The following is a 20,664-nucleotide window of genomic DNA, read 5'->3' as shown; positions in this document are numbered from 1 at the left end:
ACAAATGACTTGTTTCCAAAAGTCACAACCACAAGGGCTAGAAGCCCTTGACATCCATCCTCCCCAGCCCCTCTTCCCTGCTGGGTCCTTAAAATAATTAGGGGAAGATGTGACAATGGAGAACCAGAGAGATGACAGCATGAGAAAGACTAGGTCTGAGGTTGCTGGTTTTGAAGATGGAGGAAGAGGACACAGCCAAGGGATTCAGAGGAAACTCCTAGAAGTTGGAAAAGGCAAGGAAATGGATTCTTCCCTAGAGCCTCCAGAAAGGAATGCATCCTGCCAATACTTTGATTTTAGTTAGCTCAGGGTGACTGTGAGGGACTCTAAACGACAGAAAAGCAAGATAACAATTATGAGGTTTTTTTTTTTAAGACAAAGTTTTGGTAATTTGTTACAGCAAACTATACACAGCAACTACTGGTCATTTCTGTCACTGCCATTAAGTTGTTTGTGACAGTTTATTTATACTTTTCTCTCCCATCGGTCTATGAACTCCTCAAGGTTAAGTTGTAAGTTTGTCTTACTATTGGTTCACAGCCACTAAGAGGGTTGGCATAGAGTGGCCACTCAATAAATGCTATGCATGATAATATTGTAGTTCATGAATTTCGTTAATATGAAAAGTAAAACGCCCGTTTGCCTCACGGTGCCCACCAGTGCCTAACAGTGCCTGGCACACAGCAGGAGCTCAGTAGAAACCCTTACTGAACTTTATTGAAGCTGTAGATGGATGAAGCACCCCTCCACACCGACCCCCATGACCTACGCCGCCATCCCTGCCCATTCTGTCCAGTTCCCTACCTCTGCACGTCCCCTCACTCCGGGACCGTGTGACCTTCTCCTTAAGTAGCCGACATCTCCTGCCTAGCTTCCTTTCGACAAGGCAGTGAACACAGAGCGCGGGGTCCGCAGACACTTTGGAGTCCGCGGGACGCAGTGCCCACTTCGAGCGGCAGGGGGAGAGCGTGGCCCGGGAACTCCCTCCAGGGGATTGGGACGGGGCGGGGCTTCGGGGGCGGGTCGGCTCAATGCGCAGGCGCGGGGCCAGACGCCTATCGCGGCCAGGGGCAGGCGGGCGCAGAGCAGCCCCGGCCGCCGCTTAGGTAGCAGCGAGTTCGAACCCCGCTCCCGCTCCGCTTCGTTTTTCGCTCCCCCGGCCCTTGGGCCTCCCGACGCCAGTCCCCGGCAGCTCGCTGCGCATAGCTCTTTCCCCACCGCCAGAATGCCGGTAACCGAGAAGGACCTGGCGGAGGACGCACCGTGGAAGAAGATCCAGCAGAACACGTTCACGCGTTGGTGCAACGAGCACCTGAAATGCGTGAACAAACGCATTGGGAACCTGCAGACCGACCTGAGCGATGGGCTGCGGCTCATCGCGCTGCTGGAGGTGCTTAGCCAGAAGCACATGTACCGCAAGTACCACCAGCGGCCCACCTTCCGCCAAATGCAGCTGGAGAACGTGTCCGTGGCGCTCGAGTTCCTGGACCGTGAGAGCATCAAACTTGTGTCCATCGGTGAGTGCCCTGACTGGGGCCGGCCTCGGCGGTGTACCCTGCCGCCCCTGCTCCTGCGCCCCGACTGAGGCTGGGGCTCCCTGCCGCGCGTCCCCACCACGCCCAGCAGCCGTGGGCTGGGTGTGGGCGCCAGGGTCCGGGGGCATCGCCTCTGGGGAGGGAGTGGGGACACAGGAGACCTAACCCCCTTCCAGGGGCCATCCCCTGGGCTGGGACCTCGTGTGGTAGCTCCCCACAGTGCGCCCTGGCTGTGCGTCTTTGGTGGGGCCGTGGGTTGAGGGCTTGGGTTGGGGCTGCACGGGGAGAGTTGCGGCTGTGGTGTTTCTCTGCACTAGATGTGCCCCTGTCGGAGCTGCGGGACTGAAAACCTCGGGTCCGCGTTCCCCAGGGTGGGGTCCTAGTCAGACGCTCTCCCGAGCACTAGTCCCTCTGCGCCCAGGCCGGTGCGCTCGGCGGCCGGCGAGTGGGCGTTGGATCCAAGGCCAGGTGGGGCGTCCTGAGGAGGGACCGTTCTCTGCGCCTGGGTCCTTCCCGCCCAGGTGGAGACTGCGACCTGGTACCCTCTGTTGCCGTCGCCGGAAAGGGTGTGGGCCCTGAGGTGGGAAGGGGAGCCTCGGGGGTGTGTTTTCGCTCCCCCAGCTCCCAGCTCAGCTCTGGCCGCGCGTCGCAGGCTGAGCCCGCTCTCACCTCTGAAGGTGTATCTCGAGATGGTGGTGGTAACAGTAACTGCTGCGGGTAGGGAGCCCCAGCTAGTGCGCGCTGTGTGCCAGCAAACTTCTAAGTTACCTCAGCCCTCACAGCTCCTGTGAGTTGGGGTGTCGTTAGACCCATTTTACAGACGGGTTGGTCCAGAGGGTTAATGGGCTTGCCCGAGGTCAGGGAAGTAGCAAGGGTCTAGCTGAGAATTGAAGGAAGTGGGTGACAATTAAAGGAGACTTTGTCTTCCTCTCCCCGCCCTCCCCGCACCAGGGTCTTCCTGAGAGGAGGGGGGCGGGGAGTTGGTGTTGGGTTCCTTTCCCCCTAGAGCTGGGGACGAAGAATGAGGGTGAGGTCCTCGCTATGATCTGGGCTAGTTGAGAGCTTCTGGAAGGGTCACAAGGCTGCTGAGGGTGTGGGCTGTGACTGTAGGGGTCTGGGGTGTGTAGTGTGTGCATGTGCAGAGTGTGTGTACACAGGGCATGTGTGTATAGAGTAGGCATGTGTGCTCTGTGTGTGTGTGTACACAGTGCAGTGTGCAGAGAATGTGTGCACCTATGTTGTGTGTGTGTGTGTGTGTGCTCTGCCAGGTGAGCCTTTTGCCAGAGAGGAGCTGGCCCAGGCCTGGGTCTAGAGTCTCTTCCCAGGTGACACCCCTGACAGGAAGAAAGGACAGTGGGTGTGGCTGCTGGGACTTTCTCCAGCCTAAAAGGGTTTCCCCCTAGGCTGTCTCCTGCGGCCTCTCCCCCCCCGCCCTCCCCCACACCTCTCCCGGCAGGTTGGGCAGCTTCTTGGGCCTGGGCGGCTGCCACCGCCCAGTCAGCCTCCCCACCAGGGGTGGCTTCTCTGCAGAGGGAAGCTGGGTGGTATGCTGTCATCAACTTTTAGGGGCCTGTCTCTTGTAACCAGCGAAGGAGAACCTCAGAATTCTGGAATTCTTTCCTTTTCAGAAACCAGCTTTCCCTCTGAGGAATCTCAAGGGCTGGCTGGGCTCAACTTGGATCCCTTCTTCTTTGCTTTAAAAATGTGCATTTATTTAATTAACCGTACAAAGGAACTTAAAGTAAACCAGGAGTATCCAAACATGACATGAAGTCGCTTTAAAAAACAAAGCAAATAAGAACCAAACCACAGCACCAGAAAATCCTGGACTGTCTAATTTACCAACTGTTTACAGGGGGTGCAGCTGCAGCTGTTTCCAACATGGTTCCCATCAGTGCCCCCAAATTGGGGGTCTCATTCTATACTTTGATCCGGTATATTTTTCTCCTTGACCCTCATGATTTTCACTCCTGAACCTTCCCAGGCCATAGTGTCTTCCATTGTTCCAGGCTTAGCCTCCCCTTCTCTGGTTGTGACCTCTAGACTGTTGGTAACTTCTTGCTGTGGACCTTTTCCCACCATAATTTACATTGTTTTATTGTATTTTCTCCTTTTAAATGATTTCTTGGATTGCATTCCCCCAAGTGGCATTCCTGGTCAAAGGGTGTGACCACATTTATGATTGCTGTCATTGGCTGCCTAGTGGTTCTCCAGAAAGATCTTACAACAAACAGGTTTTCCAGCCTCTGGAGGCTGGAGGAAGACTTGCCAAGTGTCAGCACTCCTGTGGGAGTAATGCCTCTTCCCTCTGCTCCTGGGGCTGTGCTGGGTAAAGGCCCTTCAGAAAACCTCACATCCAGCTTGGACCTCAGGTCAAGCATCACTGCTTATGCTGTGTGGCTTTGTGCTGACCGTGACAGGAGCTCCAGTTCGGGGGCGCCCACTGGGTGTTAAGTGTGTTCCCTCGATCACCACCTTGCATCCTGGAATATTGGTTTCCTTGTCTGTGTAATGATCTGCTTTCAGCAAGTCCCTGGGAGGGCTGAGGGCTTGCCCCTAGTCCTGGCCAAGCACTTAGAAAATGGTGGTTGTTACTACTGTGGTTGTTCTTAGTATTATTACCTCTATTCAGACAGGAGTGAAGTAACTTGTGGAGGTCGCCCAACTGGTAACTGTTGACTAGAACCCAGGTCTGCTGAGTTGTTGAAATTGAACCTTAACTGACTTGCCTTTCAGTGTCAGAAATAAGTAAAGGACAGCCTCTCTCCCCTGACCAGAAAGCTCCTGTTAACACTAAGTTCTGCAAGTCAGGGATGTTGGGGTTGTGGCTGGACATTCACACTCTGAGCCTCTGGCCTTGAACAAAGCAAGGTCTTAGGTGAGTGACAAGATTAATCCTCTGAGCTGTGGGAAGGGGTCCTTGAGCTGAATGAGAGACCCTGTTGGGAGGTGAACAGAATCAGTTTGCATCTTGCATTTTGTGTTGTGAATTTGTGGAGGAAATGGTTGCCCTGTCCTCACTATTTGTTTGTTTGTTTGTTTTATTATTTGGAGATTTGCAATAAATAGCATTTCACTCCATAATCTGGGAAAGTATCTCTGAAAAAAGTGTACAGGGCTTTGTGTACTTTGGATAACTCTCAAGGATATACGTTGTGAGAATCATTAGGGCTGGGTATGGGTACCAGCTGTGAGATATGAGGTGGCCAAATACCAGCTGCCAGAGGACTGTGGCTTTTTTGCCTAGAATCCCCTGAAAGGGAGCCCTGGCTGTTTGTTCACGTTTGTGATTCGTTGTAAGGTGGGCCCATCCTAGGCTCTATCCCACAGTTGAAGTTTCTTCTCATATCCTGGGCAGTTTTATCGTGAGGCCTCAGCGTATTTGATTCTAGCTGTCTGCCAGCAGCTGGCAGTTTTATTTACTTGTTTTTCCAAGAAACCTTTCTGACACTGGGCCTTGCCAACTTGGAGAAGAAGGGGTCTTCTAGCCTAAGAATGACAGTCAAGGCTGCCTAGAAGTTTGGGTGGTGTGTTTTGGTTTGATCCTTTAGAAAAAGGAATTCTTTCCTTTTCAGAGGATGTGGTCTGACCCTGATGTTTACTTAAGGTGCCTGTGCCAACCCAGTGCTCCAGAACAGGCGGGGTGCGTGTTCCCAAGACCTCAGGTCACTGGGCAGGGTTTCCAGGGTGGTGGGTCACCAAACCACTCACACTGTTTTCCTTCCTTTTGTCCCACCCCCACCAAAATAATGCACAGATAATCCCAAAGTCTTTTCTTTCCTGAACTACTTAGCAAGTGCCAGTGTGTCTTTTAGGCAATGTAGTTCACATCCAGAGAATGCTTAAAAAGTAGCAAAGTGGCATGCTTTGTCAGAATTAAGTTCTGGGCCGTTTGCAACAAAGTAATGCATTAGTGTGAGGTAGTTAAGAGGATTCTTGGTTCAAATCCTACTTGCCACTAAGTAGCTATTAAGAAACTTCTGTGCCTTGGTTTCCTTATCACTTAAATGGGGATAATAACTACATCCTTGAAGGTTATTATAAAAACTAAACAAGTTAATATTTTTTAAAGTGCTCAGAACAGTTCGTGGCACTGTTGGTGTATAACACTAGTGCTGTGTGAGTGGTCATTAAATAAATAAGGTACTGTCCAACGGTATTCTTAACAGTCATGCTGGAGGGTTTGCATGCTGAAAGGACATTCAAAATCAGCACCACTGGGGAGACTGGCTTGGTTGGCTAGTGTTGATTCCACTGCTGCAGTGGGGTTATGGATTTCCCAGAGGGTGTCCCCTCCTGGGAAGGGGATGACCCCTGGTTATGTTATGGCTGCCTCCGGGGCCCATTCACACCAGCTTTGTTTCTGAACGAGCTAGACAGGAGCTCAGAGCTGGTCATTCCAACCTCCTACCCATTCAGGAATCTCTGGACCAAATCACTTCCAGATGGCAGTTGGTCCTTTGCGGGCTCCTCCAGCAGTGGTGGGGCCAGCGTGCCAGTCAGCAGCTGCCTTCATTCTGTACTGAAGGAAGGCTGTGATTTGAAGCCAAATTATGTCTCCTAGGCACCCTCTGTTCCCTCCCCCCTGACCCACCCCCGCCTGGTTCTGTGCCTAGTTAAGGATGGCTGCCTTGCTCCTTGGGCAGCAGATGCCCAGGTTCTGAGCCTCTGTGCCCTGCCTGCAGTGGCTCCATAGCCAGGGTCCCATGTCATCCTGCTTTCTCTGTAAGTGGCCTTCAGGTCAGCACATACCTGAAGCTAGGCTGCCAGCATTCTAATCCCCACTCTACCCCCTACCAGCTGTGCAGCTCTGGTCCCCTGCATTAACCTTTCTGAGCCTCAATTCCCCCTCCTGTAAAATAATAGTTCCTATCTTAGAGTTGCTGAGAGCATTATTTGATCTGGTTAAGTTATGGCATAATGCTGGCATTGTCATTATTAATATGACTGTGCTTTTGAACCCAAGTCCTGGGCTTTACATGACTAGATTAGGCAGGTGAACAGACAGCCAGGGGAGCACAGGAGTAGAAGAGTGGGTCAGGTGGAGGTCAGAGGGGTGGTGGAGAGGCGGGCAGGGGGCTGGCTCATAAAGAGCCTTTTGAGGCTGGAGGCTGCCAATTGAGCATCTTCCTTGAGGGGGTTTGGGGTTGGATAGGTGAACCCCACTGAGATGGGTCATCTAATCTGGGGCTCTTGCCACTGCTGCTCCAGTCGTTCCTATCAGGAAAAAAAAAAGTTTGAATATGCCATTTCCTCATATATATGTATTTATAAGCCATATACATATACCACTGCCAGTCGGTAAATTATATACTAGTAAAGTCTCGTTTGTTTTTACATGACAAAGCCTAATGTAAGGTCTGTTCTTTCCTGTGCTCTAATGGATTATCTTGTGCATCCTTGGGGGTGCATGTATCCTGTTTGGAGGCCCTTGAGGGCCTGAGTTTCTACATTTTGTTTTCCTTTTTTTCCATATTATTCTGCATTTAGTTTTCATTTTGAATTATCCTCCATTAAGGAGGTTGCTCTATAATTGTAACTCCTTCCCTGCAACAGTTGAACCAAATGAACAAATCCAATGGAATGAGCCATTTTTACCTATGTAGAAACGCATGCTGTTTCCTGCTCTCACAAAGTTAAAACCGCCTTTCATGGCATCCTGCTAGAAACCATTTTACATTACTGTTGTAAATCTAGTTATTCATTAAACATGTTCAATAATCACCAAATTGAACCAGGTTATTGTATGATAAACAGCAGTACTTTCTTCTTTTGGGGCTTGGAAAGTGGCCTTGTGTTTTTAAGTTTCCTAACTCACTTTTCTTAAGAAATTGAGTCTGTGTTCTAGGAAGAGGGTTTCTTATTTTGACAGAGTGGCTGGCTTCCTTGCCTCCCCATCATCAGAGCCTGGCCCAGGTAGACAGCTTGGCAAGGAGGATGCTTGTCTTCCTCTGCATATTCCTTGGCTATTCTTGGTACCAGGAATGCACACAATGTTGCCTTTTGTGTACCAAATGTCAGGGTGTGCACACGCGTCCTCTAGCATAATACCTAGCATTTCCCCATGCCTGCTGTCTGCTAAGCATGGTCCTGAGTGCCTTACTTTGGTTACTTCTAATCCTCAGTATGAGTCCTGCAAGGTGAGTGGCTTTATTTCTCTTTCCAATTTACAGATGAGAAAACTGAGGCTCCCATCTGCTTCGTTTCATATGCCTGGCACGATGCTTACCTGCATCAAGCTGTAAAGTTTCATTTTATGTCAAAGTTGGGTTCCACACTTGTACAGTAAAATAGATAAGTTATAGTGAGCAACTTTCTACTGCTTTAGTTCTGTTCATTTTTATTTTGCTTGAAACTTTACTCATTTGAGCTTGGCTGATGTGAAGTTGAAATTCCCTTCGACAAAACAAAACTGTTTGCGGCCCATTTGCCTTGCTTTTTCCAGCACTAATGGAACTTTAATGGGGGTCTTCTTTCCAGATCTGCAGACAGCTCTTTAGTTGTTTCCCTGCCTTTGGTTCCCAGGGGCAGTGATTTCACTGCAGGTCTGGACAGTAGGGACCAAATGAAGGCTGCTTTGGGGAGCCAGGCAGGCTTTCTTTGTGAGGCCTGGGAGCCAGAGGTGAGGAGGAGGTGCCCCTGGAATTCCTCCTGGTGGCAGTGCTGTGGGTCTCGCAGTGCCCACCACTCGGTGGGGGTCGGGGAAGAGGGGTGTTTGTTGAGATCCAGCTATGCTGAGAGATCCTCGGTGACAGCCATTGGCACAGCTGTGCTCTGTCAGCAATGACCTCACCCCACATCCTTTCCTCCTGTTACCTGTAAACATTAACTGGCAGGAGGGTGTGTTGGGTTGTGCCCGCTGCTGAGCAGAAGCTTTCTTTCCTGGCTGGAGCTCAGCCTTTATCAGTCTGGCAGCCCTGGCACAAGCGGCTGCCTGCTTCCCATCCAAGCTGGCGACTCCCCGCTTACGTTCAAGGAGCCTTGCCGGCAGGCCCCTTGCTGGGCACCACGGGCCCCAGGCTATGCGCTCCGGGGCTGATCTTGTGTCCCCAAGGGCTTCTCCTGCAGCACAGCTCCTGAGAGACCAAGCTGGTCTGGCTGGCCGGCTCCAACCGGGTGATCAGCCTCCCCAGAAATCGCAGGGCTGGCTTGTTGAAAGGTCTGGGCGTTAACACAACACTCCTGTTCTCCCTCTCTGAGGGCCCTTTATGCTGGCGTGAATTCCTTTTCTCATGGAGATCTGAAAGTGCTTTTCACTAAATGGGTCACCTTTCTGGGTATTTTCACAAGGCTGGTCAGATTTTGCCATGCCAGACAACTTTTCTGGAATTTCCGTTCAGATATAAAGACAACCAAAGAGGTTGGAATTATTTGGAACACAGTGAGGAATGTTGGCTTTCTAGCTATAGGGAAATGGGTGGGGATTGTGGCAAGGACTATGTAAATTTGCTGCTGCCCATAAATTCAGACTTTAAGATTAAAAGAGGCAAGCGGCAGTCAGCTTTCCTTTGACAAACAGGAGTGGTGTTACTTGTGGTGCCCTGCAACCCCCAAGAAGATAATCAAGTTCTTGTCATGCTGGTACTGCACTGCTTGTGTGCACCTCCCTGGAGTGATTTGTCAGATACTCTGGGGAAACAAGAGTGATTCGGCGTTCTGCAGCCTGCTGGGAGCACGGCTCTGCCTGCTGCTTCTTGCTCAAGAGCAAAGCGAATGTTCAGTTTGTAGAGTGAAGCAGGCCAGAGGTGGGACCAGGCCCTGCTCCCCCAAGAGCTGAGACCCTAAAAGGCCTTTGTGACTTGACGGTTCTGTTAATGGAACAGAATTCTGGGTTCTGTTTATGAGATTCCTTGTCAGAAGAAGCAGAGCTGGAAGACCAAGGGTGTGCTGCTGTGGGACCGGGGCCCGCGTGCAGCTTCCAGCCATCCAGGGGCAGAACCCCGAAGGTGTTTAGAGAGAAGGAGCCCTGGTGGATTCTGGCTTGCAAGCACCTGGGCAGTGGCTTGTCACATTCCTCATCTCTACTAAAGGAGGCGAGCTGGCACCCGAGGAATGCCTCTCCTGCTGGGGAGTCCTTTACAGGAAATGATCTCGGTGTCATGTTACGCTTCCTGTGGGGCATGCATCTCTAACCATGATTGCCTCTCCTGTCCCTTTTTCTTGACTCTCTTGTTTGACATCTGTGGGGTGTCACACCTGAGGTTGGAGGGCAGGAGGCCCTTTCCTGGACACCCACAGCTCCCCTCTCTTCCCTCCCCAGCGCCATTCTATTTCATGCCTTACTGAGCTGCGTTGGCCTCCTAACTTGCCTGTCTTGTTCTCCCACTGGGTGACGACTGCCTAGGGGTAGGCTCTGTGTCTCTTGTTCACCTCTGGGGTTCTGAGCTTGGCACTTAGTAGGGATATAATAATTTATTGAATAAATAAACAGCCTCTAGCATAGATGGGTTGAATAACAAGTCTGATACATTGACTTGTTTGCAATATGTTTGCTTTCAGAAAATGCAAAATAGTGGTCATTTACAGCCTATAGTGAAATGGGAGTTATGTGCAGGGGACAACTGGGCCTGGGGTCCCAACAGAACACCTTGTTTTTTAGGACAGTGACACTGAACTTAAAGAACTCAGAGCTTTGCAGTCATTCTCTGAACATCTGTGATTTACTTCAATTGATAGAGAACAAGATCTTTTCCAAGTTGCCATGTGAGGCTCAGAAAAATGGATACAAAAGGAAGCCACTGAGGGTCACTATAATCATGGTGATTGTTTCATTAATAATAGTGAATATATATATATATCGAGCACCTGCCAGTACTGGGCATTGGGGTACATGCTTTTCAATAATAGTGAAATGAAATCTCATTGCAACTCTGAGCTATATTTATTGTGGTAACCCCCATTATACAGACAGGAAACTGAGGCACACCCAGAATGTGGCAGAGAATGACTCAAACTCCTGCCTGAGATTTTAATCCCCAAAGGAATGCCATTAGCTCAGCATGTCTTTGATATTCAGTTTTTTTAATGTTAAAAAGTTAGATTTGTAGTTCTTTGCAAAAACAATTGCAAGAACATAGAGAAATACAAAGAAAAAACACATCACCTGTGAAGGATATTAACAAAGCTTTTTCTATTTTGGGGGAGTTTTGCTTACAGCTGCCTTTTGGTCAGAATGGAAAAGAGGGAGATGTATTTTCTCAGGGGTAAAAAGAGACTGTGGGCTGGAAATCCACTGAAAATTTCTGTGAAATCATTTTGGTCATATTGATGATTGTTAGAAGATTCAGCCTTGAGTTACTGCTGAGCTGTGGCCAGCATTAAAATTGGAGGTCTTGGTTGAGGCTCACCATGGTTGCAAATCTCCTTTTGTCTAGAAATATGTTTTGGTCAACCACAGAATGGGGGCATTCCAGCCACTTCTGTCTTTTAGAAAGTTTTTCAGACCAACTTTTATTGGGATTGCCAGGGTCTCTTAATAATAGTTATTATGTTCTGTTACTGTTGTGACATCTCATGGTTAGCCCAGCACAGAAACTCATTTACCTCCATTAGCAGTTTAAATATGTCTCAGATATGCCCCTAGCAATGTAGTTGGGCAACCTGCCTGGGAACTTCCAGAAATCTGAGACTTACCTGCAACCCTAAGTTCTTCATAGTGTTGGGTTTTTTCGAGACATTGTTTTTTCAACAGCCCTGAGGACACCACGCCCACAGAATCATCCTGTCTTGGTCTTGTTTGAGGCAAAACCACTTTCAATACAGATTTAGCCATTTCCTCGGGGTGCTTAAGAGTATGGGTCAGTTAGACCCGGCTACTTACTGGGAGACTTGGGGAAAGTTACTTGATCTCTCCGAGGTTGTATTAGTGCCCCACTTTTGGTGTTATTGAAGATAAATGATAGAATCCCTGTAAAGCACTTGACACAGCCCTTGGCAGGCCGCAAGTGCCCCAGAAATGGTAGTTGTAGCCTTCTTCCTCCTGCCTCCTCCTCCCCCTTCTCCTAATTACCGGGCCTGTGGTGGCCCCTTCAGACTGGAAGAAGACATGGCCTAGTTGTCTGTAAGGGGAAAGGTGGGTAAGGACGCACACAGAGATTGGTCAGAGATACCTCATACCTAATGGACTGTTTTTAGAAGAAGAGGTGGCCTGGGTTTTTGAGGGTAGGAGCCATGGGCCAGTGGCATTTCCTGGTCTTCCGGCGAAGCTTCCTTTATGGATAGAAAAGAGGTGCCAACTATTCTTGACATCTTCCCCCACTTTCCCTTTCTTCCTGTTTGGCTAATGGAGTTTTTTATTTTTTATTATTTTTTATTTTTTTAACAAGCTCCTTTGCCCTCTTTCTTTAATCCTTCCTTTTTGTCTCTTAGAATGTCCATTGCTCCCATTTCTTTCTTTCCTGGTGTTGCTCTTGTGGAAGTGGCTGAAACACCATCCAGGGTCCAGGTGACATGTTCGCACGTGGATCTGAACCTCGGCTCTGCCCCTGGAGGTCTGGCTGACCCCAGCACGCTGTTCCGCCTCTTACATATGCAAAATGTGATCCAAAAGATGCTCTGCCTTGCTGGGTTCTAGGGTATAAAGTGAATGTGCATCTCAAGCCCTTGGGCAGCACCTTTTCCTAGGAAGTGCTCAGTAAATGGCAGCTGCTGCTGTTGTGGTGTTAGCATCACTTTGTTATTGTGAAGCCCCACCCTTCCCACTTACCCTTTTCAGGCCTTAATCAAGGAGGAGGATGAAGAGGGAGCAAACATGCTGGAGGTAAGGTGTCTTTACTGCCTTGGGCACTTTCAATCTGGAACCAAGCGGGGTGTGCCAGCTGCTCCCCCGCCCCCAATCCCACTCATCCAGCCTGGTTTGTCGCTGCCTTGGCCCTGGGCATCACTTTCTCTCCCTGCTAGTCCTGGCCCTTTGACATCTGGGATCACGTTGAGGCTGCCTGCACCACCTGTCAGGATTTATGTCACCTTGGGTGTGGCCTTAAACCCAGCTCTGTCTAACCTCTTGTCATGGAGCTGGTGATGATATTTTTACAGTAGTGCTTGGAAACTGGACTCCTGGGGTCACACCAGCCTCTACAAACAGCATCAAGGTTGCCGGGCCAGGGTGAGCGAAGGAGGCTGGCAACAGCAAATTCTGCGGCTCCTGGGAGCAGAGGGGTATGGGAGGTGGCGGGGGCATCATTCTCTGTTCTTTTCATGGATATGTTGGTCCTTTCCCAGACAGGTCAAAGGAATCTGTGTCTTCTGTAACTACCTCCCCCCAGTTGCCCCTTGAGTATAAGCTTGCCTGCTGTGTCTTTGGTTGGGCCAGATTTCTCATACTGCAGCCTTTTAGAAGAGTGTCATTTTGAGACCATCTCTTGTTGAGGGCAGGGAACACCCAACATCTTTCCCAAAGGTAGAATTTGTGGGGGTTTTCCTTGAATAGATGACTAATGCAGATCTTTATGTTTTAATGATAGGAAGGTATTAGTCAGCCTGGGTGCTGTTTCCATGTGACAGAGCAAAAATTTAAACCATTACACAATGGCTTTTGTTTCAGCCAGCTATTAGAGTTGACCATCATTTAGGCGTTATCAATAAGATCAGCAGGTGTTTACCTGCTTTGCTTCTGAAGACCAGTTTCTGGTCCTGGGAGAGGCCCAGAGCAAGCTGGGTTTGGCAGGATGTCGGGTTCCAGGCAGATGGCAGGACCCAGACACTGGATTGTAGTCCCAGCCTGCTTCTATCATCACTGAGGCCTTGGAGAGGCCCTCCCTTCCTCTCTCAGCCAGTTTCCCCATCTGTAAAATGGGAGAGCTGGCCAAGGTCAGTGTTTCCCAAAATTCAGTCATTTGTAAAGGAACCACCTTTATTATTCTTTTGCCGTATCCCATATCTCGATTTCATTTTCACTCAACACCTCCCCCTGCCCCCCCCCCCCCCACCGTGGGCCTGGCCATTGACTCACTTTTGAAACAAAATGTATTTGAAAAGGAGACGTTGTGTCTGTCACTATCATAATGGAAAAGCTGTGTCACTAGGTAAATCGAAGGTAACCATAAATAAACCCAAAACAGTGTTACTAAATCCCAGCTGGTGCTGTTGCCTGTTCTCAGCAGGAGGCCTGCTAACTTTTGGTTTAAAAGGAAAATTAGCCAGAGATGGAGAGGTGTTGAAAGTAACCTACCAGCACACCGAGTCTTTCTCCTTGACCTATTCAGAAAGGCTGAGAAAGAATTGGAAGGCGAATCAAGGTCCCTCTGTGATGCAGGGGCCTGACTGATGGAGAGTCACCCAGAGCTCAGAGTGGTGATGTCTAGATGCCCTGTTCAGCAAACGGTTGTGGAGACTTTACCATGTGCCCGGAGCTGTGCTAATGGCCCAGAGCACGGAGGGGACTGGGACTTGGTCACTGACCCTGAGGAGCTCACCATCTAATGGGAGAGGCAGCCCTAGGAGTAGGTGGAATGTGAATGAAGAGCAGAGCAAGTCTGCAGTGCTTCCATTAGGACAACCACAGAACTATCTCCTGTCACATGTGTCAGGGGCTTTTTACAAATAAGCATTATTAAGAAAATGATTTTTTTTTTTTAATTTGAGGGGTTTTTTTTTGAAATGAAGAATAAACCTTTTTTAAGTCCAGAATGGTTCTAGAGAAACTAAACGTATTAAAATTGTATCATTGTTCTTACAGTATTAAGGTAATAATCTATCTTAACCTTTTATGTAATGGTAACCAGGTTTATCTCCCTAAAGCCTGGTTTGAGTTAGAGCTCTCCTGGTGTCCATGTCAATTGTAAGTAGATAAGATAAAACAAAATGGCCTGATAAACTCATTGCAACACCCCCCCCCCAAACACTCACTTCCCCCAAAACACACACAGATTAGTATGTCCTGTAGACACCAAGATTGGACCTCTGAAATGCCTTAGGCCAGTCTCCAGGAATGAATGGTATTCTCTGTGGTAGTGGGGTATGAGGTTGAGTCTGGTTTCTCTGTCCGTCTGCTCCCCTTGGGTTTCTGGGAGGAGGGAAGTCGTGATTAAAAGTGAGGACTTGGGAGTCAGGCAGTTCTGGGATTGAATCTGGGATTTGCTGTGTGGTACATGATGTCTCTGGAGCCCCAGTGCTCAGTGTTCTCACCTGTAAACTACGGATATCATAGTTTCTACCTGCAAGCGTAGGTGTGACTAATTCATGAGCTAAATTTTGTCAAGTACTTGCCACATGGGAGGTATTCAGGAAGTGCTAACAGGTAATTCCATATTTTCCTGATTGAAAGGGTCTGGTTTTTACTACTGTAGGCTAGCAGTGAGTGAGGTGAAGGGGGATGCCAGATTTGGGGTTTGATTAGATCATGCTGATTGGTGTTAGGCCATTCAGAAGAGATGGTGTCATGACCCGTAAGACATTGTGTATGGGTTGAGTCTGGATGAAATGGAGAGCAAGAAGAGCCCTTGGGCGGGGGCAGTTTTGAGTCCTTTCAGCTGTAAGGAATGGGACCCAGAAATGGCTCACTTACAAGGAAATTGGCTGACTTATGTCAGCAAGCCCAGACAGAATGAGTTATGGGTTTTGGGGATCCAGTGGCTCAGTGATGTCATCAGTGACCCGGGTTCTTCGGGTTTCGGCTCTTTTGGTTTCATTGGTCCTAAGGCTGATGCCTTGTAATTTCCCATAGCAGAGATTTCTTCCTGTGAGACTGAGAGACATGTTCTGGAGGTTGCTTAAGAGGCAAGAATGGCTTTCCCAGAAGCTGGCAACAGACCCTTCCTTAGGTCTCATGGGCCCAAGTTGGAGAACATGGCTATTTTTGAACCAGTACCTAGCAAGGGAGATCGATTGTCCTCAGACCATGAGGCCTTTTCCAGAGTTGGTGGTGGGGTCACTTCCTTGAAGATGCACAGGGACTGTTGGGAGGGGTACATCCAGACTCCTGTCAGAACTCAAAAAAAGGGCTGGATTCTAGGTGGACCTGTTTCAGGAGTGGGGATGATGTGCTTGGGCGGAGGGGGAAGGTGATGGGGAAAGTGTGTGTCTTATTCCACAGATTTCTTTCTCCATCTCTCTACCTCCCCAGTCCCTTTGTTTTATACCCAGGGCCATGCCCACACCCTCTTCTGGCCCCATATTCCTCTTGTATTCCTGCCTCCTCCTGTAAGACCTCCTCCTCCATGCTGGTTTATTGTAAGAATCGTACTGATTGTATATAATTTGTAAAGCTTTTATTGTTCTTTCCTGGTTAGGAGTAATTTTTTTTTTTTTTGTCAGAGAAATGGGAAAATTGCATAAAAATAGTAAAAACAAAAGAAGAGGAAAACTTGCTTATCATCTCACTATTCATCGATAACCAAGGCATGGTTAAAATTCTGTTTCAGTTTTCTCTCCAAGTATGTATATAACACGTTATAAATAGCTTAGGAACCAGACTGTATGGAGTTTTGTATTCCATCATTTGATGATAATTTCTTTTGTCATCAAGTATCACTTAAAATCTTGATTTCTTATAACACTCCATCATAAAGGGCATGTCCTATTAAAATAGATTGTGTCAATAAAAATGAATAATCTAAAACTCTGCTTAGTTTGGGTTTTCCTGAGAATGGGCTGGACACAAAGACCTGGAGCCAAGTGGAGGTGCCTTTTTGTGGGGAGGTGATCCCAGGAAGTAGGAAGGAGGGACAGTGAGACAGGGAAGGAGGAGAAACCAATTATTAAGGTGAATTATCAAGGTCACTGGTGTGGGCAGCAAGGGGCTCAGTTCTGCTTGGATCTTCTGAGAAGTGTACAAAATGCCACCAGAATTGTGCACCTGGAGAAGCTAGAGACCTACTAACTCCTCTCCCCTCCATCTCATTCATGATGGAGGCATGAGTTCCAGGCTGGGTGTGCGTGCATGCCCGCCCTGCTGGGACAAAAAAGGATAAGAAGAGATGTGTGCTTCTGTAGATAGGTGGTCCTGGGCAGGTGACCTGAGCTGGCACAGAACTGCCCACCGTCGCTGTGGCTGAAATCAGACATGGGCCAAGGGGATGGATGCCGGCATCAGCAGCATCTCCAAGCTGCTGGATCAGTTTTACAGTGTTGAGAAGAAAAAGCAAATTGCAGAAAGAAACATACTCTTTGATACTGTTCTTATAAAGTTTCATGTATGTGATAGAAATACAGATGGGTTCATGGGGATGATCATCACTATACTTTGAGTAGTAGTTGCCTGGGGTAGGGGAAGAAGGGTATGCAGCCATGAAGTGGTGTGCAAGGACTCTCAGCTCTGTAACATTTTATTTCTTCAGTTGCATGGTGGTAGTATTATATTATTCTTCCTTCTCCCCTTTTTTTTTGTTAGAAATATTTCCCTTTGATACTTTTTTCTTTTTCTTTCTTTTTTTAATTGAAGTATAGTCGATTTACAGTGTTGTATTAGTTTCCAGTCTCTTTTATACTTTGGATGCTGGTAGAGTGCCTTATTGAAATTGACCAAGGGAAGAGGAAAAGTACCCTAGTTTTGTTATTTTGTTTGTTTTAAAGACAAGCTTGGTTGGGCCCAGCTTGTAAAGAAAAAACTAGTCATCCTCAAGATGTCAACAGATGATACTAAGACAAAAGACATTTGCACTTCGCAGGATTTCTCCCTCCCACTCCCCAAGTATGTGTTGAAACTCCTGAGCTAATAACCTTAGAATGTAAGGCCCCTCCTATTGTTTGTGAACGTGGCCGACTTACATTTCTCAAAGGTGGAGAGAGAGCTTCTAACATTTGCCTCTGGGCGCTTTCTCAATGGCTTTTTGTCTAAGTAAAGGAGATGTTTCTCAAGGAAATGTCTCAAGGGATTGCTGAAATGTTTGCATTGTCCTTAAAAGCAGGGTAAAGTCCAGAGTTAGGGACTGCTAAACAGTGGACTGAATGTTACTTAGAGATAGTTGCATTCTAAGAACACCTTTTCATTATGGCCAAAATCAAGCCCATCCATTTGGTGGTTTGGGGGCTGTGGTCTTGTTGTCCCAGGCAGCTGAACATATGAGCTCAGAAATGTTTAATTTTTAAAAAGCTACTTCATTGAGGTATAATTGACACATAACAACTGACACATTTAAAAGCGTACAATTTGAAGGCAACAAAAGCAAAAATAAACAAGTGGGAATACATCAAACTGAAAAGTTTCCTGCACAGCAAAGGAAACCATCAACAAAATGGAGAGGCAACCTAACAAATAGGAGAAAATATTTGCAAGTTACATATCTAACAAGGGGTTAATATCCAAAATATATAAAGAACTCATACAACTCAAAAGCAAGAAATGGACAGAGGATTTGAATGGACATTTTTCCAAAGAAGACATACAGATGGCCAGCATGTACATAAAAATAATGCTTGACATTATTAATCATCAGAGAAATGGAAATCAAAACCACAATGAGATGCCACATCACCTCTGTTAGAAAGGCTATTGTCCAAACAACAAGAGATAACACATGTTGGTGAGGATGTAAAGAAAAGGGAAAACTTGTGTATTGTTGGTGGGAATGCAGCCAGTATGGAAAACAGTATGGAGGTTCCTCAAAAAATTAGAACTCTTATTTGACCCAGCAATTCTACTTTTGGGTATTTATCTGAAGAAAACAAAAACACTAACTCAAAAAAGGTACCTGTACCCCCATATTCACTGCAGCATTGTTTACAATACCCAAGACATGGAACAACCTAAATGCCCATCAATGGATGAGTGGATAAAGAAAATGTAGGAGATAGATATAGAGGATAGATAGGGGAGTATTATTCAGCCATAAAAAAGAATGAATTCTGGTTATTTTCAACAACATGGATGGATCTTGAAGGCACTGTGCTGAGTGAAATAAGTCAGACAGTTACCACCTGATCTCACTTATATGTAGAATCTTACACACACACACACACACACACACCCAAACTCATAGATACAGAGATCAGATGGATAGTTGCCAGAGGCAGGGGGTGGGCGTGGGAGTGGGCAAAATGGGTGAATAAGATCAAAAGATACAAATTTCCAGTTACAAAATAAGTCATGGGGCTATAATGTACAGCATGGTGACTACAGATAATAATACTGTATGGCATGTTTGAAAGTTGCTAAGAGAATAGATCTTAAAGTTGTCACAAGAAAAAAGCTAGTCATGTATGGTGACGGATGTTAACTAGAATTATTGTGGTAATCATTTTGCAAAATATTTTTTAAAAAGAGATAGAAGTGATGGCATCTGCAGAACTGAGGGCCAAATCTCAAGTTCTAAACGTTATCATGTGCTGTGTTTCCCTTTTTGCTCTCAAAGTTTTGCTGAGTCTCTATCAGAGTGACTTTTTTTTAAAAAGAACCTGCAGTTTGGGAAGTGTTGATATATACATACATAATACAACACTGGGAAACTATCACCAAGGTGGTGAACATATCTGTCCAGCCCCCAAAGTTTCCTGTGCCTCTGTGTAATTCCTCCCTCCTTCCCATCCCTGAACAATCACTCATCTGCCTTCTGTCAGAATAGGTCAGTTAACAATATTTAGAATTTTATAAAAGTGGAATCTTACAGTTTGTACTTAAAAAAAAAAAACAAAACTGTCTCCATTCACCCAGCATAATAATTTCGAGATTCATCCTTGTTGTTTCATGTATCAACAGTTCATTCCTTTTTACTGCTGAGCAGTATTTCATTGTATGCCTACACCATAATTCTATTGATACTTGGGTTGTTTCCAAATAAAACTATTATGAGCATTATTGTACAAGCCTATGTATAAACAGATATTTCCTCTTTTTCTGAGTGAATGGTTGGATCATATGGTATGTGTGCATTTAACTTCTTAAGAAACTGCCAAACTGTTTTCTAATTTTTCCATTTTCTAGCAACAGGGTATGAGAGTTCCAGTTCTTGCACATCCTAGCCACGAGAGGAGTTTTTTTTTTTAACTCCCTCTCCTTAAAAGAGTATTTTTTAAGGTGGTTGGTAAAAGTAGCTGTGGCTTTAGTCACTTTTTATTTCTCTGTCTTCCACCGCAAAGGTTTTCATTCTCACTACCAACAGATTCTATAACTAGATTACTTATAGCAAAAAGTCCCGGCAGTCCTTACACCGTGGCTAACTAGTAGAGCAGTGGGTGCTTCTTGAGCACAAAGCAGAATCCTTCACGGCCGTCATTCAAGGACAGGTAGGTGAGCTAACATCTGCTATGTGCCAGAGGCTGTGCCAGTTTGGCACTTTACAAGTAGCTCATTAATTCTAACAGCCCTATGACGTAGGTATTATCTTTATTTTACGGATTGGGAAACTGAGGTGCTTAGAGGTTCAGTGATTGCCACATAGCTAGGAAGCAGAAGAAACAGACTTTGAAAGTAAATGTAGCAGTGAGGATGTGTATGGTTCCATGTCATAGGAAACGCAACTGATCATCCGAAAAGGAAGCTCACTGGCTCCTACAGCTGGAAAGTCTGGGGGTGGGGCAGGCCGCAGGTACATTTTGACCTGGAGGTTTCCGGGTTGTCAGAACCCTGGCTCTGTTTCTCTAGGGTTCTTTTTTCTCTGCTCATGGACAGGCTGGCTTAGCGTTCCAGGTCCCACAGCCACACCCCCACTTCCCAGAGGCAGTGTGGGGTTTGCTGTGATTGGACCAGCCTGTGTCACCTGGCCCAGGGGTTTACTGGGATAGAGTTAACCTAGATCATGTGCCCTACCTCCCCCCAAATCTTGGAGGATGAGCCTCAGAGAGCCTTCTCATACTGGATCACTGCTACACAGGGTTGCTATTTGTTCTTTAGAAACCTTTCATTTTATGAAACTCTGGTGTCATTGGCTGTGACATTATATGGCGTGTGACTTAGAGTAATCACTTCTGCCCCCTACCCTCACCTCACAAGCAGATCAAACAGAAAAAGAAAATAAAAGTGTAAATTGTAGCATGCTTGAGGTTTCTTTTAAGCTATCTATATAATTAAAAGGTGTTAGTTAGACTTGGATATAAAATAAAATTTGACTTCATGTTTAAGTGGCATAATTTCCATGCCTTTAAAAATACTAGGTAAGTTTGTTTGTGATCCTCAGTCTTGCAGACTTGTTGGATTCCCATCTAAAGAGGGTGCGACATGGCAGCTGAGTGAAAGCAACTGGCACCCCACTCCCCT

At 47.0% G+C, this 20,664-nt stretch overlaps 1 protein-coding gene across 1 annotated transcript in view; it reads left to right on the top strand.

The window, feature by feature from the left end:
• The first annotated feature begins 1,074 nt into the window (after positions 1-1,074).
• FLNB (filamin B) overlaps positions 1,075-20,664 on the top strand; it is a 128,528-nt gene continuing 108,938 nt past the window's right edge. The window contains 1 exon segment of the mRNA XM_032458196.1: positions 1,075-1,517. Within this exon segment, the coding sequence (XP_032314087.1) occupies positions 1,226-1,517 (292 nt within the window). The 5' untranslated portion in view covers positions 1,075-1,225.

This window comes from Camelus ferus, chromosome 17 (assembly GCF_009834535.1).
Source record: "Camelus ferus isolate YT-003-E chromosome 17, BCGSAC_Cfer_1.0, whole genome shotgun sequence".
Classification (NCBI taxonomy): Eukaryota; Metazoa; Chordata; class Mammalia; order Artiodactyla; family Camelidae; genus Camelus; species Camelus ferus.
Note: the sequence above shows the minus strand (reverse complement) of the source record. Positions and strands in the feature narration are given on the sequence as shown.